General features: G+C 48.7%; 5 protein-coding genes across 5 annotated transcripts; 3 read left to right on the forward strand and 2 right to left on the reverse strand.

Moving 5' to 3' along the window:
* Window positions 1–113: 113 nt before the first annotated feature.
* EURHEDRAFT_408892 (uncharacterized protein) lies at window positions 114–2,287 on the reverse strand. The gene has a single exon (XM_040780943.1). The coding sequence runs from the start codon at window positions 2,134–2,136 to the stop codon at window positions 187–189; it is 1,950 nt and encodes a 649-aa protein (XP_040642237.1). The 5' UTR covers window positions 2,137–2,287; the 3' UTR covers window positions 114–186.
* A 1,263-nt stretch (window positions 2,288–3,550) lies between these two features.
* On the forward strand, window positions 3,551–5,656 carry EURHEDRAFT_512778 (SNARE domain protein; the record flags this gene model as incomplete). The annotated part of the gene is made up of 3 exons (XM_040786096.1): window positions 3,551–4,449; window positions 4,890–5,521; window positions 5,580–5,656. The coding sequence occupies 3 exons, from the start codon at window positions 3,551–3,553 to the stop codon at window positions 5,654–5,656; spliced, it is 1,608 nt and encodes a 535-aa protein (XP_040642238.1).
* A 157-nt stretch (window positions 5,657–5,813) lies between these two features.
* EURHEDRAFT_374631 (histone chaperone napB) lies at window positions 5,814–6,975 on the reverse strand (the record flags this gene model as incomplete). Its single annotated transcript, XM_040778661.1, has 3 exons — window positions 5,814–5,926; window positions 5,978–6,814; window positions 6,867–6,975. 3 exons carry the CDS (start codon window positions 6,973–6,975, stop codon window positions 5,814–5,816), a joined length of 1,059 nt encoding a protein of 352 aa, XP_040642239.1.
* A 2,035-nt stretch (window positions 6,976–9,010) lies between these two features.
* EURHEDRAFT_528464 (MFS transporter) lies at window positions 9,011–11,404 on the forward strand. The gene is made up of 5 exons (XM_040787063.1): window positions 9,011–9,268; window positions 9,355–9,718; window positions 9,768–10,133; window positions 10,181–11,134; window positions 11,182–11,404. Exons 2-5 carry the CDS (start codon window positions 9,356–9,358, stop codon window positions 11,233–11,235), a joined length of 1,737 nt encoding a protein of 578 aa, XP_040642240.1. The 5' UTR covers window positions 9,011–9,268; window position 9,355; the 3' UTR covers window positions 11,236–11,404.
* Window positions 11,405–11,805: 401 nt separating this feature from the next.
* Window positions 11,806–12,854, forward strand: EURHEDRAFT_545183 (O-methyltransferase; the record flags this gene model as incomplete). Its single annotated transcript, XM_040787440.1, has 4 exons — window positions 11,806–11,820; window positions 11,869–11,870; window positions 11,943–12,600; window positions 12,654–12,854. The coding sequence occupies 4 exons, from the start codon at window positions 11,806–11,808 to the stop codon at window positions 12,687–12,689; spliced, it is 711 nt and encodes a 236-aa protein (XP_040642241.1). The 3' UTR covers window positions 12,690–12,854.
* Between the last annotated feature and the right edge of the window lie 992 nt (window positions 12,855–13,846).

Consider the following 13,846-nt stretch of genomic DNA (forward strand, 5'->3'; position numbering starts at 1 on the left):
CCGAGGACTCCGATCACGGGACGAACTTACCCTGAGGTTTATACGAACATTTCTTCCTACTCTAGCACTGAATTTACTGCTGCTCAATGTGAATATCAAAAATTGCTTTTATTGGGGTATCAAGTATATAGCACAATTCTATATTTCATCAAACATGTATCATGAATATAGCGACAATGCAGAAAATCACTTTTTAATTCCAATCACAGCAAGATTCCTCGGACTCTCCGTGTAATCAAAAACCGGCTCAACCCAAGCATCCTTAACCTCATCATGTTCTCTCAAAAACTGCCACCGATCAACAACAATAACCGCCTCGATCAACGACGCACTAAATGCCATCAAACTCCACGTAACGCTGAGTTGTTTCTTCGCCTGCTGGAAGTCCTTCTCATAACGGTCCAGATCCTCCTCAGTAAGGCCTTCCATTCCGGCTCGGACCTTCTCTCCGAATTTCGGGTCGCGGGTGAGTTTCGCGGTTGCGGCACGTACGTACGCGCGGAAGGAGACGAAGGCGGCTTTACGGAGGGATCCTACGACGAGTGGATTTGCGGAATCCTCTTTGGAGGCGGGTTTTTCGTAGAGGTCTGTCGGGACGGAGGGTCTGGAGACGATATTGCGATCGACAAGGATACGCTGGAGGAGAGTGCGGTAGAAGTGGCGGGTAAAGAAGTTTTCGCTTTCGGGGCGGGACCAGTTGTAAGGGGCTTGGAGGGACATGGAGCGCGCGGTGATGTTTACTTTGACGCCTGTGCCACTGTCGTGCTCGAAGTCCTCGAGGCGCTTGGACATGGGGAAGCCGTGGGGGTCGTAAGCTAGGGCTTCTTTTGTGAGTCGGGGGTGGAGGGAACGGAGGATGGGGAGTTTGTAGGTTGCTGGACCAAGTCGTTCTGTGACAAGGTTGTAGCAGCAGCCGATCATGGCGATTGCTTTGACGGAAGGGTTCAGGACCAGGGAACGGACGCCGTGGTGGAGGAGGTTTCCGCATGAGTGGAGGGAAATCACCATGACATTGGGGTCCGTGGCGTCCTTGGTATTGTTCGTGAGTTGGGATCCTGATTCAGCGACTGGCGGCGATTCCACCACATCTTTGATGATAGGCTCTAGATACCCATCCTTGATCTCGTGTTCAATATAATCCATGGCACCGCCCGGCTTAAGAGATTCGACATCAACAACAGGCTTTTTAGGTTTGGGTGCGTGTGCACCCTTGTCGTCTGGTTTGAATCCAAACTCGCCTGGCTCAAGGCTAACATCCCGAAACACATTAACGACAGTGAGATCATCGTCGTCCCCGTTCACGGGTTCTGGTGCAATTTCCCCAGGAGTGCTCTGCACGACTTCCATCGTCCGCTGTGGCACATCTGGGTTTTGTACCTCCGGCTCCTCCGGCTCCTCCGAGTCTTTGCAGACCTTGCACGGATCTTCCTTTTTGTTGTTGTAGAAAACCACTTGTTTCTCAGACAACTTGGCATGCACGTCAAATCCCTTTGCGCCCCTAATATATTGGTGTCTCCTCTCAATGGCGATGATATGTCTGTTGTATGGTTGGCTCGCAAGGGTGCGTCCAAGATAGTTCTGGCCCGATCCGAAATCGACAATGTGGGAGATCCCCTCGCCTCGTTGTTTCGCGACGGTGTTACAGAGGGAGTCAACGTAGTCGGAGAAATGCGCCACCTCGTGGTATTTCTTCATATTCATTCCAACCGAGATGTGTTTGGGTATCGTGGGATTCGTGGATTGCGCGGGAACAAAGTCGCGGCCCAGACTCAATCTTCGGATTTGGTAGATGTACTCGACGAGATCTGTCGGTGGTAACGGGCCTCCATTCCAACCATCTTGCCCCTCCTCATTCGCAGACTCATTTAGATACCGATCCCGAAGCGCATAAATATCTTCTCTGAGCAAAAGGTGCAGAATATCCTGCATTTCATGTTTATCGAAGAATGTCCTCCATGATTCGGGCAACAACTCAGTATACAGATCGGGCTGCCGCGTCAAAAAATCTTGCATGTGAACACCCCCGCAGACATGTCTAAACAAATCCGACGAGGTAATAAAGGACAGGAGCTCATCGACGTAGGCATCCGGGTCCGTCCACTCCTCGCTGAGTGGTAGGGGCGGTTTCGGTGGCATGCGTCGTTTCGAGGATCGGAGGATGCAGGTCAGTTTCCAGAATACCGCAAACAAGCCTTGCACTTGCCAATTGTCAGAGACCCCCTGAGGCTGTAATAATAATAATAATAATAATAGTGTGACAGAAAAAGAAGCAAAGACCGTGGGGATAGCGTAAAAGTAGTGTCGAGGAGGAATATCGTGGGGAAAATCAAATTTTAGGAGATTACCACATGCGGTTTAGCTCCTCAGCGATCCGAAGCAGAACAACAACACCCGCACAGGAGGCTAGTACTAGTACTAAAAATGGCTATACAACGCTCACTGCCCGGGCAAATGGCTCATGACTGTGGTAGGAAGCCCCGGATTCCCATCGGATTCCCATGGCTTAGCTGAATGGTGAGAGGTTTCCTGTCAAAATAAGAGGGTCTGCCGTTGCACGTTTTGCAACGCCCTGAACAACAGACATTCAAGCAAAGACCACCGGCAGAAACAAACAACACACTGACCAATGATAAGGGATCGACTATTGAGAATTGCAGAATAATAGCATTCCGGTGTGATGGTGTTGTGATAGTCGAATTTGCGTCTTACAGCAGTACTTACGTACGCTTGTACCGCGTATTATCCAGCAAAATATTCGGCTACAGACAGGCATACGTGCAAAGGAATGTGCTCGCATGACGAAGCTAGTGGTCTTATCTGCGATTTCCTTGTGTTTCTGACGGCGTCATCAGGCCCCGACGATCATCGAACAGTGAGGCAAGGGCCGTTCATTCCAGTGAAAGGGGACCCCCCCTAAGCTTTGTGGTCTCCATCGCGGAGGATATACATAACCGCTATTGCCCCAGAGTCTCCATGAAATCCGTCTCGGTGGTGACCAGTTAAAGGACACTGATTTTCGATGCAGCAGTCTGTTCTGTATCCTGCATGCTCAGCCTATATCCTGGAAAGGTACTTAACGCGTCACACCGTCTGTACCTGATATATCATCCCACGGAAGATCCGTCTCCTTACTGCCAAGCTTTGCTTAAACCAACTGCTCGACAGGGGTACTGGAGATCATTGTTAAGCAGGAAGTCCCCGCCGGATTGACCTCATACAATCTCTACGGATTGAAAACAAGTTAGTCCGAAAGCACTATGGTAAGTTTGACGTCGTCGATAATCGAGATTAAGTCCATCGCCAAGGTTCCATGGAATTCAATAAGATCGGAGCCAAGCATTCGTGCTAATATCGAATTCCTCCGATCACTCAGATCATCTACTCAGATACGAGCGTGACACCGAGGCAGAAGCCTTTTGGCTCGGTGGCCGATGTCCTTTTTCAAATAATCATCAATGGGGACCTAGACATGGTCCCGACCCTCTGTCTCCTTAACAAAGCTACATATGACTTCATCAAAGTCCTCGAACCACATATCTGCGGTTGGTTCATGCGTCGACATCAAATCACAGGATTTGACCGTGTTCTTCGGCTGGATCGAAGGACAGGCCGTTCACGACCCTTAACAGTACATTCACTCCTGAGATTTGATCGTCGCCGGGATATTGCTCAACATATCTCCCATCACATTGTCCCTGCAGTATGGGGTCCATTCTCGGACGATGACGAGAATCTAGAAATGAACTTCGACGCAGAGCTATGCCTTGCGCAACGCATTGAGCGGGGCCTGTATGTTTTGTTTCACATGTCGGATATTGCTCGGGACATAGAAAGATCAAAACAACGAAGAAGAAAACCCTTAGCTCCTGTGGCAATAGGGCGATTAATAGCGCTGAGCCAGACATTCGACGAGTACGATGATCTGCCCGAGCAAAAGAGGCAATCGGTATCATTTGAAAACTACGCTGGCCACGTGTACAAGGTGCTAAAATGGGGCGCGACGGAAGCCGACATCGGTCGAAAGCGCCTGGAGTTTCGACGTCACCTGGGTAAAGAACGAGAAGTCGATCTCCACGTTGCTCTTCGCATGATGCGAGAGCGGACGGAAAAGATGCTCCTTCGACACGGACCCAGTGACTGGTTCCGTGACGCAAAAAACGAATACAGTGTGATTTCCTGGTTCCTCCTACGACAATCGCCACGGACATTGGAGAAGCTATTCCTCAGCGATCCAGACCAATGCTGCGATATAGAGGGGAAGCTGGGTATCGTAAACGAGGTACGGGTGTGCCATTTCGCCGACCCCCTGGACAACTACTGGAAAGCATGGAAGGAGGATCCTCAACTGGGATGCCAGGATTGTGACTGTAAGCGACGAGCACGCAGCTGGAGCGTGAAGCCGGCACTGATTGATGCTCGGGGGCGAGAACATAATATCGCTGCAGAGAAGTATCTCAAGGAGACGTGGAATCAGCGGCATGTTGGTCTTCATCGGGCGTTTATGACAGGGCAATTTACTACTTTTCTATAAGTTATATATACTAGAACAATCAATAACTACAATTATATTCTGTGCTGAGCATCCGCATTGAGTACCCATAATTATCACTGTTCCTATCCATAGATCGGTGATTGAGACCGCCAAGAATCCCGGAGTCGCGTTCAACCTCCGCCTTGAAACGGAGGTCCGTCCAAACACCTGTCTGTACACTTACCCATACCAGCTACATCATATGGTTTTCTCTTATAGCTACTCTAGATATTAACACCTTCATATCAACTCAGCATGGACCCCTCAGACCCCTTCCTCCAAGTTCAAGGGTGAGTCTCCCCACCCCATCCCTATCAACCCCCGTTCCAACAACCAACTAACCACCAAATCCCAACAGAGATGTCCTCAATTCCCTCCAAACATCCCGCCCCCTCTTCTCCTCTTACCTCCGCATTCGCTCACTGGCAAAATCCCCCCAAAACCCCGAACTCCAACAAGCGCGCTCCGAACTTGAAACCACCCTCTCCGAACTCAGCGCCGACCTCGACGACCTCGTTGAAAGCGTCCGCGCCGTCGAACTCGACCCCTACCGCTATGGCCTGGAACTCGAGGAAGTCTCAAGACGACGAGGGCTAGTCAGTGATGTCGGGAGGGAAATCGAGGAGATGAGAGCAGAGCTGCAGAAGGCTATTACGGATACAACTACAACAAAACCGGGGGGGACGGGGGATAGTAGGCTACCGCTACCGGAGGACTTCGATCAGGATTTACCACTTGAGGAGAGGGATGATGATTACTATGCTGCGATGGAGGAGCAGCGGCAGGCGGAGTTGATGCATGAACAGGATGAGCAGTTGGATGGGGTGTTTCGGACGGTTGGGCATTTGCGTGATCAGGCGAATGATATGGGGAGGGAGTTGGAGAGTCAGGCTGTTATGTTGGGGGAGGTTGATACGTTGGCGGATCGGGTTGGGGGGAAGTTGCAGGGGGGGATGTCGAGGTTGAAGCATATTGTGAGGCAGAATGAAGGTGAGTATTCTCTTGCAATTGTTTGCTACGATGGGATATGCTGACTTGACTGATATAGATACAATGTCATCCTTTTGTATTGCGGCACTTATTTTCGTTCTCGTTCTATTATTAATTTTGATCATTGCTCTATGAAGCTATCATGGCAAACATAACTCGGGGCATAGGGGTCATCAAGGTTTTTGTTGTTCTTCACGTGGGAGGAAACATGACTCGGGGTACAGGATAACGGGGTTATCAAGGTTTTTTTAATCTTTGCGTGAGAAAATCTGTCAGAAATGGCGTTCAACGTTTAGACTCTGGTCTTCTTACGGGGGCGCGACTCCTCATCATCATCGTCCTCCTCGTCATCCCAGTCTTCATCATCGAGCTCTTCGAGGTCCTCGGCGATCTCGTACGATTGCACTATTATCAGTCAGCCATTGCTCTACTCTCGACAATGCCAAGGGTACCTACCATAGTACTTGAGGGCGTTGGGCCAGAGGTCTTCGGCGATGGAGATGGCGAGATCTTCACCATCGGGGAAGACCTCGGCAAATTCGAGGTCATCCTCATCGTCGTCGTCATCATCCTCGTCATCATCCTCGTCTTCGACAGCCTCACCCTTCTGAATTTTAGCCCAGCGCTCCTCCTCGTCCTTGACACCCTGCTTGGACTCCTCAGCGGTAACACTGCGTCCACGGTAACCGAAGAAAGCGAAGAAGCTAGCGCCAGCGGGGCTCTCGGGGTCCTCGTCCTCGTCGTCCTCAGCAGCGGCAGCGGCGGCCTCGGTCTGAACCTCAGCAATCTTGTTGACAAGCTTCTCGAACTCAGGCAGTTCCTTGCGGTCACCACCCTTCTTCTCAGCCTCTGCAAGGTCACAGGCAGCATCCAACAGACCCTTGGTCAGGTCCTTGCCCTCCTTCCAGTTGATACGGACAGGCTCCGAGACCAGACCCTCCCAGGTGCGCCTCTTGCCCTCAGCAGTCTTAGTGACCTGGGTACGCCAGTAGAAGTCCTTGACGAGCTTCTCGTTCTCGAAGAAGGGGTTCTCGTCGCCGGTCTGGAACTCGAAGGTGAAGCGCAAGCTGCGGGGCTCACCCTGACCCTTCTCGTTGACCTCGAACCGCTCAACGCTCAAATTTTTGAGCGAGGAGCCGAGCACGGCAGCGTCCGAGGGCAAGACGTACTCGTCAATGTCGGCGGGGGCGTTGGAGAAGACACGGATCCAGAAGTCATTCTGGATCTCGGGGGTGGTGATGAGGTTGTTGCGCTTCTCGTAGAGGGGCTGCAGAAGGGGGACGGATTGGCGGACTTTTCCCCTAGTTAGCAAATGCTGTCTACACCATGGATCTGAAAAACATACGCTGCTCAACCTCCGCGCGAATGAACTCCTGCTCCAAATGCGAGATCTTCTTCGCGGCCTCCTTGGAGACAGTAGGCATCTCGACGAGGTTTTCCTGACCAGCAGACATTATGATAAGGTAGGGGTATATTTCGTTACACAGAACAAAAAAACAAAGGAATTGGGGTATATGAGAGAAGAAAGAAACAAGATGAAAAAAAAGTTAGAGTAGAGGGGCAGAAGTAAATAAAAAAATTCTGCCGTCACAACAGCGGGTTAACTTATCGGTACGGTATCTTAGCACTAAAAAACTCAGATTACCACTTTGAGTAATGATTGGTGAATGTAGATGAGTAATTGTGGTTAATTAGGCTGGTGGGGGTGATGTCATTGGACAGCCCTAGTTAACTGTTTCACTTTATTTACTTTACAGTATGGTCTCAAATATGAGTAAAGTCAGTTTTAGGGTAATTACAGGAATCCGCAAAAATCACTATCTCCTGCAGCATGTGACATGTCAGCCGGTTGAGAACACTAATGGTGTGCCAACGCTGCTAACGTGATGTCTTTTCGTTCTACATAGTTATTCTTTGTGGACATATTGTACGCACTGCTATTGCCCGCGACCAATCTTTATCAGAAATAGCTAAATGGTCAGTCCTTCATAATTCGTCGGCTTCTTTTCCCGCGCAAAGCTATCATAATCAGGACCCGCGACCATTTGCTCAAGCAGACTCTCATAACGATCACGAAAACGATTATAATTGGTTTCTATTAGCCAAAGAGATATGGACGAATAAATCCCTCAATCCCAACTTCCCGAGCTGGGGAGTGGTCAGCTCGATAATGCATCGGTATAAGGCCAATTTCATTATCAAGGTCTTGCTAAGACCATGAATGCCAGGAAACGCATGAAGATGTCCTTCATCGTAAGAGAGGTTGAGGATTAGTGTGAAGGCCGAGGGTTGGATATGTCGAGCTATGGAATTGATTGTGTTGATGAAGTCGACTGTCAACGTATGCTCGGGCAGGAAGCAAGTGTCGTCCATATCGGGGAATTTCCAACAGAGGTGGAGGACGAAGAGCAAATTTTCGGAAGGAATGAGAAACCCAGTTTGATGGACAGTAGTAGCTTCCACCGTATGGTATAGCCCGCAAGCACAAATCCATACACATTCTTCCGAACGAACGTCTGCTTCTCATTTACTCACTGAAAATGGCATGATACAACGATATCCGTGTAGAGTAGGATTTTTTGTTCAATTCCCACGGGCAAGTCAAAGAACTGAGCGAAACGGCAACCTACCGGCTGTTCCCCAGTGACTTGGTCAACTCTTTGCTTGACCCTCATCTGCATAAAATCGTTTCGATATGGCCCAAAGCGAATTTAGCATGATTTGAGATGTGGCGGTTGTAGTAGAGGAGACAGGGATTCATCTGCAATTTGTGGTCGTTTGACATGATCTATAGATGCCAGTTCTTATTGCTCTGGTTTTAGGTAGCTGCAAGGCAAATACAAAGCTACTTCCACCCAGAAATAATAAGCATAGCAACATTGTCAATTGGGTTGGATCCATCAAGGGCATCTGTCATGGATGGATCTAGTCGAATGAAAAGCCGGCGCAGAGACCGGATAGCTACTGGCGTCAGATTGAGTAACGGTGCCAGACCCTCATATGCGCCATTAAAAAGCATGAAAAGGTTTTGCGAATACAGATTAGACCGTACATCCTCCCAGATGGCCCGCGAAACATAGAAAAGCTGCGTGGCGGTTGAACGGCACCGAAAACACTCGCCATGATTTTCTTGCGTCCAGCCCGGAACGGCCTCCAAGAATTGATTGACATCAGTGTTTTTATCGTCTGACGGGCTGAGCACCATTCGCCAACAGTAGTACCGTCTGTTGAAGGGCCTTCTAAGAAGATGAATGAACCCCGGATCAGTCCTAGATAAGCGTAGATTCTCACACGGATTTCTGATGGAAACTGGAGAAGAAATAATTTGTTTTCCATGGTAGCATGAGATATCATCCTGGAGAGAATCTCGCTCTCCTAAACAATGTGCTTTTGAGTTGTGCAAATAATGGGCTGATCTTCTTGCCGCGCGGATAGATAAGATAGCAAACATTATTCAAGTACCTCTTTAGGTCTACCGACGTCATACTTCGGGTTTTGATATTCAATTCACTCGGTCCCTGTCGGATTAAAAAATACAGTCCAGAAAGCCTGCTCGCATAGCTCTTTCGGTCGGTGTCGGTGCATGAAACACTCCGATTCAAAGCCATTGGCCAATCTGCCTGGATCAAATACATCATCGTTCACGGTGCCTTCCGAAAAATAAGCATTCCAAGCAAGTTCCGGTACGGCATTTGTCATCTACACATCATCGTGCAAGACCAGAGGAACAATTAGAAAATTAGCATGGTACGATATAAGAATTTCTTCTCAGACACATCGGAGCCCTCAGCCAGATCTATATGCAGCTGCGCATTGTGCTGATAGAATCACAGAATGTCTAGTTTGATGCAAGATTCCATTGCCGGACATGCGATTCGAATCCTAAGTAAAGGCCGCATTTTCAAATACTCCGAAGAACGAGACCCCTCGCTATGGAAGCAATACACGAACAAGGAAAAGTCCAGTCGCATGGCCTACCATGGCCGCATGGACTCAATCGGTGATGCGGATGGAATCGTGGACGGTGTGACTCGGAGTTCAAGTAGAAGTTCTCGGATCGAGTCTATGGGGAGGATTCCATCATCGGGTTGGTCGGATGGTGGGAATTATTTTCAAGGCTTGACTGGAATGCGGATTGATCCGGAGAAGGGCAAGGATGTGTATTTGATTGACTGGTGGGATGATAAAGACCAGGAGGTATGGGTATATATCCACTCTCTGCATAAACGAAGCTAATGCGACGAAGAACCCACAGAATTGGCCGATGTGGAAGAAGCTTTTCGTCACTTTTGAGATCTGCCTACTCACTTTTAGTGTCTATATTGGAAGCGCTATTTTCACCCCCGGAATACCTACCGTGATGCAGGACTTTGGAGTCAGTCAGGTTGCAGCAACGCTGGGATTGACACTTTTTGTCGGTGGATATGGTCTCGGGCCATTGCTATGGTCTCCCATGAGCGAGATCCCTCAAATTGGGAGGAATCCGGTGTATATTGCGACGTTGATCGTTTTCGTGGCGCTTCAGGTCCCGACAGCTCTGGCTGGGAACTTTGGGACGTTGCTAGCATTTCGGTTCTTAACGGGATTGTTTGGATCGCCGGCACTGGCGACGGTATGGATCTTGTCAATCTTGTCAATTCGTTTCACTAACGAAGATAGGGAGGAGCGACTATTGCCGACATGTACAAACCATCGAAACGAGCATACGGAATCGGAATATGGGGTCTCAGTGCCGTCTGTGGTCCCGTATTAGGACCGCTAGTGGGTGGTTTCGCTGCCCAGGCCAAACGCTGGAGGTGGACCATCTGGGAGCTGATGTGGCTTTCTGGGTTCGCACTTGCAATGTTGATTATTTTCCTGCCGGAGACATCATCAGCCAACATTCTATATCGACGCGCACGGCGCTTACGGAAAATGACAGGGCGTAAGAATCTGATGAGCGAACCTGAGATAGAAAGCGAAGGCTTGAGCAGACGAGAAATGGCCATGATTATCTTGGTCAGGCCGTTCACCCTCAACTTCCTCGAACCAATGGTCTTCCTCCTCAATCTTTACATCGCCCTCATCTATGGCCTGCTATATGTCTGGTTCGAATCTTTCGAGATCGTCTTTGTCGGAATATACCACTTCAACCTAGGCCAGCAAGGCCTAGCATACGTCGGTATCCTCGTCGGTGCCCTCATCACAATCATCCCCTACTACTGGTGGATGAACAAATACCTCGAACCCAAATTCGACGAAAATGGTAACATCCGACCAGAGGCTCGCCTCCCACCAGCCTGCATCGGCGGCTGCTTCATCCCCGTCTGTCTCTTCTGGTTCGGATGGAGCGCGCGACCGGATATCCACTGGATCATGCCGATCGTCGGATCGGGATTCTTCTCCGTCGGTGCGTTTCTGCTATTCAATTCAGTGCTGAATTACCTGCCCGATGCGTATCCGACTTATGCGGCTTCGGTGCTGGCGGGGAATGACCTGTTTCGGTCGGCGTTTGGTGCTGGGTTTCCGTTGTTCGCGTCGGCGATGTATCACAATTTAGGGGTTGATTGGGCGAGCTCAACATTGGCTTTCTTGAGTATCGTTTTTATTCCTATTCCGTGGGTTTTGATGAGAGTGAGTGTTTCCCTTTCCGTTCGGGTGGATTGTGCTAATGGTTACAGTATGGTGAGGTTCTGAGGAAGAAATACAGTCGATACGCCCGGAAGGACATATAACAACGATGCTCATGTCGTTAATCGTGTTTAATCAAATGTACAGTGTCTTAGACTATTAATGGATCTCGATACCAACTACGACCGGAAACACATCCAGTTAAAGCATACTTGAACTTAGGCTACAAATATAGCCCCATGCGCAATGCAAGTGGTAATAGAGAAAAATCAGGTAATCAGCAGGCTCAATGGCATGTTAACTTGCCATACGTACTAGTATGTACATGCACAGCTACAATTGACTCAAAATAAAGCTGCCTTGGCTCTGACAAACAGATCTAATCTTATCACAAAGCCCCCCACTAGAAACTCGAGACCCGCTAGCTAAGCTTGGAAACGACTCGTATATGATTTCCGAAAAGGTATAAAGTGCCCGAGAGCCATCTCGGAGTTTGTGGATGTGATGACGCAGGCGTTTTAGGGTTGAGGTATATAGATGCTGGCTGTACACTCGCTGCTGCACTTGATTAGCAGGTTTCTCTTTCTTAAGAGTATTGCAGTATGAGCAGGTGGGTTCGCGGGTTGAAGCTTGCTTATTTTGTCCCGGTTGCATATATCATTTTCGCAGCAACAATGTCACAAACTTCCGTAAGTCTGTCCTTACTGTACCCGGAAGAGTATACTAATAAATGTTAGTGGTGGGAATGGTCGCAAGGGGCCATCTCAAGCCTCCAGCACTCTGTATTCTCCCTCATAAAACCATCCCAAAGCAACAATGCCGGCCTTCTGCGCGCCTATATCAAAGAACAAGGGGAGGAGACGTTCCGAAACAACCCCTGGGCACTTACAGCCGCAATCGAAGACTTCGCATCAACAGGCAAACACCTAATGATCTTCAAAGAACCAAAACTCAAAGTCGCCCGCGAAGCCCTAGAATCCCTGCCCACAAAACCAAAACTCATCATCGAATTTGGGACCTACGTCGGCAACTCCGCCATCGCCTGGGGCGCAATCCTGCAGGATATCCACGGATCCAACGCTGCTGAAAAAGGATGTCGTGTATACACTTTTGAGCTGGACCCGACTATGGTCCGGTTGTCGAAAGATCTCGTTCAGCTTGCGGGATTAGATGATATCGTGCACGTTTTAGAGGGCCCTGCGTCCGAGTCTTTGAGAAAGTTGTATTATGAGGGGAAGGTTACAGCCAGTGGTGTTGATATGGCATTTATCGATCACTGGGAGAAGTATTATTTGCCTGATTTGCAGCTTTGTGAGGAGTTGGGTGTTTTCCACAAGGGGTCGTTGATTATTGCGGATAATACGGATTTCCCTGGTGCGCCGGAATATTTGGAGTATGTTAGGTCTGGGGGATTGGGGGCTGTTCGGTATGAGAGTGAAGGACATAAGAGCGAGACAAAGAGAGGACCGGTGAGTATTTCTTGCCATGGGAATTGAGTGTTAGCTAACGTTGGTATCTGCAGAGCGTCGTCGAAATTAGCACTGTTGTGGAAGTCTAATTACTGCATACGAGGTACTCTGTGCTATATTCTTATATTCTTTCTAAACGAGCAGTCGCAGGGAGCGTGTAAAGTCAATGTATGCCAAATTAGGAAAGAGCAGAACACAACCAGAGTACAGCCAGCAAAGAGAATGGGTCCAATAACTCGAAATGTAAATTGTTCAACCCAATGGTACCTGAAATGCGTTATGTTAAAGCTCTACGGTTCAACAACTTTATTCAAACAATTTCCTCTTCCTCTCTTGGACAGATACTCTAACTAAAATGGGTATTCTATCATTTTCAATACGATATTCCACCATGTATTGCTGATGCATGTTCACCCTTGTCAACCGCCGTCTCTACCAATGAATAAACCCCTATATGTATCGACGGGATGCTCGCTATTTCAGCAGCTCAGTGCTAGGATGGGCGGTATTAAACGGAGGTGAGCACACCGCACCATAAAATTTTCAATGTGACCCTCATTCAGGAACTTGATGAAAACGATATGCGGCGCCAAATGGAATAAGTTGCAATGTTTGAAAGATACGACGCTGTGATGCGAGTATTACTGGCTCAAGGACTTAGTCCAAATAAGCCCCCTGACCAGTACGGACATCTGCTACAAATTGCAGAGCGAGGTAAGCATGAGGCCGTGACTAGGACATTACTTACACCTAGAACGGACAGAAAAATCTTGGCCAATGACACTGAATTGATTTACTTTACGGTAGACCTGCTGGAGGAATGCTAGTGCGGTCCTAAGCTCAAAGATTCTGAAAGAAATTTCTTGGTGGATGCTGCTATATGCGGCCACACAGAGATATTACGATACCTGCTTTAATTGGGCTGTGGCATTGAAGTTCGAGATGAAGGTGACCTAGCGGCTATTTGCTATGCTGCTCAAGGAGGCCATATCGACACTGTGCATTGTCTGATAGAACATAATTCAGATACCAAATCCGGAATTGACGATGGGATAAGCAAGTATCCAATTTCTGAAGCCCTTGAGAGCACTGCACGGAGACAGTCAGACTTTTGCTGAAACGCATGGATCTCATGACCCTTCCAGCAGATGACAATCTGCATCTTCCTGTGATTCAGAAACACTTGTGGAGCAATTGCTTGGCCATAGCTATTATTCAGAGACACAATATCTAAACGATGGTGACC

This window comes from Aspergillus ruber (assembly GCF_000600275.1).
Source record: "Aspergillus ruber CBS 135680 unplaced genomic scaffold scaffold00003, whole genome shotgun sequence".
Lineage (NCBI taxonomy): Eukaryota > Fungi > Ascomycota > Eurotiomycetes > Eurotiales > Aspergillaceae > Aspergillus > Aspergillus ruber.

Bases quoted from the DNA above. Each gene is read 5' to 3' on its own strand.
- EURHEDRAFT_528464 (XM_040787063.1), top strand. From the start codon at position 9,356: ATGTCTAGTTTGATGCAAGATTCCATTGCCGGACATGCGATTCGAATC. The intron at 9,719-9,767 runs GTATGGGTATAT...AATGCGACGAAG, and splicing joins GGGATGATAAAGACCAGGAG to AACCCACAGAATTGGCCGAT. The intron at 11,135-11,181 runs GTGAGTGTTTCC...TAATGGTTACAG, and splicing joins TTCCGTGGGTTTTGATGAGA to TATGGTGAGGTTCTGAGGAA.
- EURHEDRAFT_408892 (XM_040780943.1), bottom strand. From the start codon at position 2,136: ATGCCACCGAAACCGCCCCTACCACTCAGCGAGGAGTGGACGGACCCG.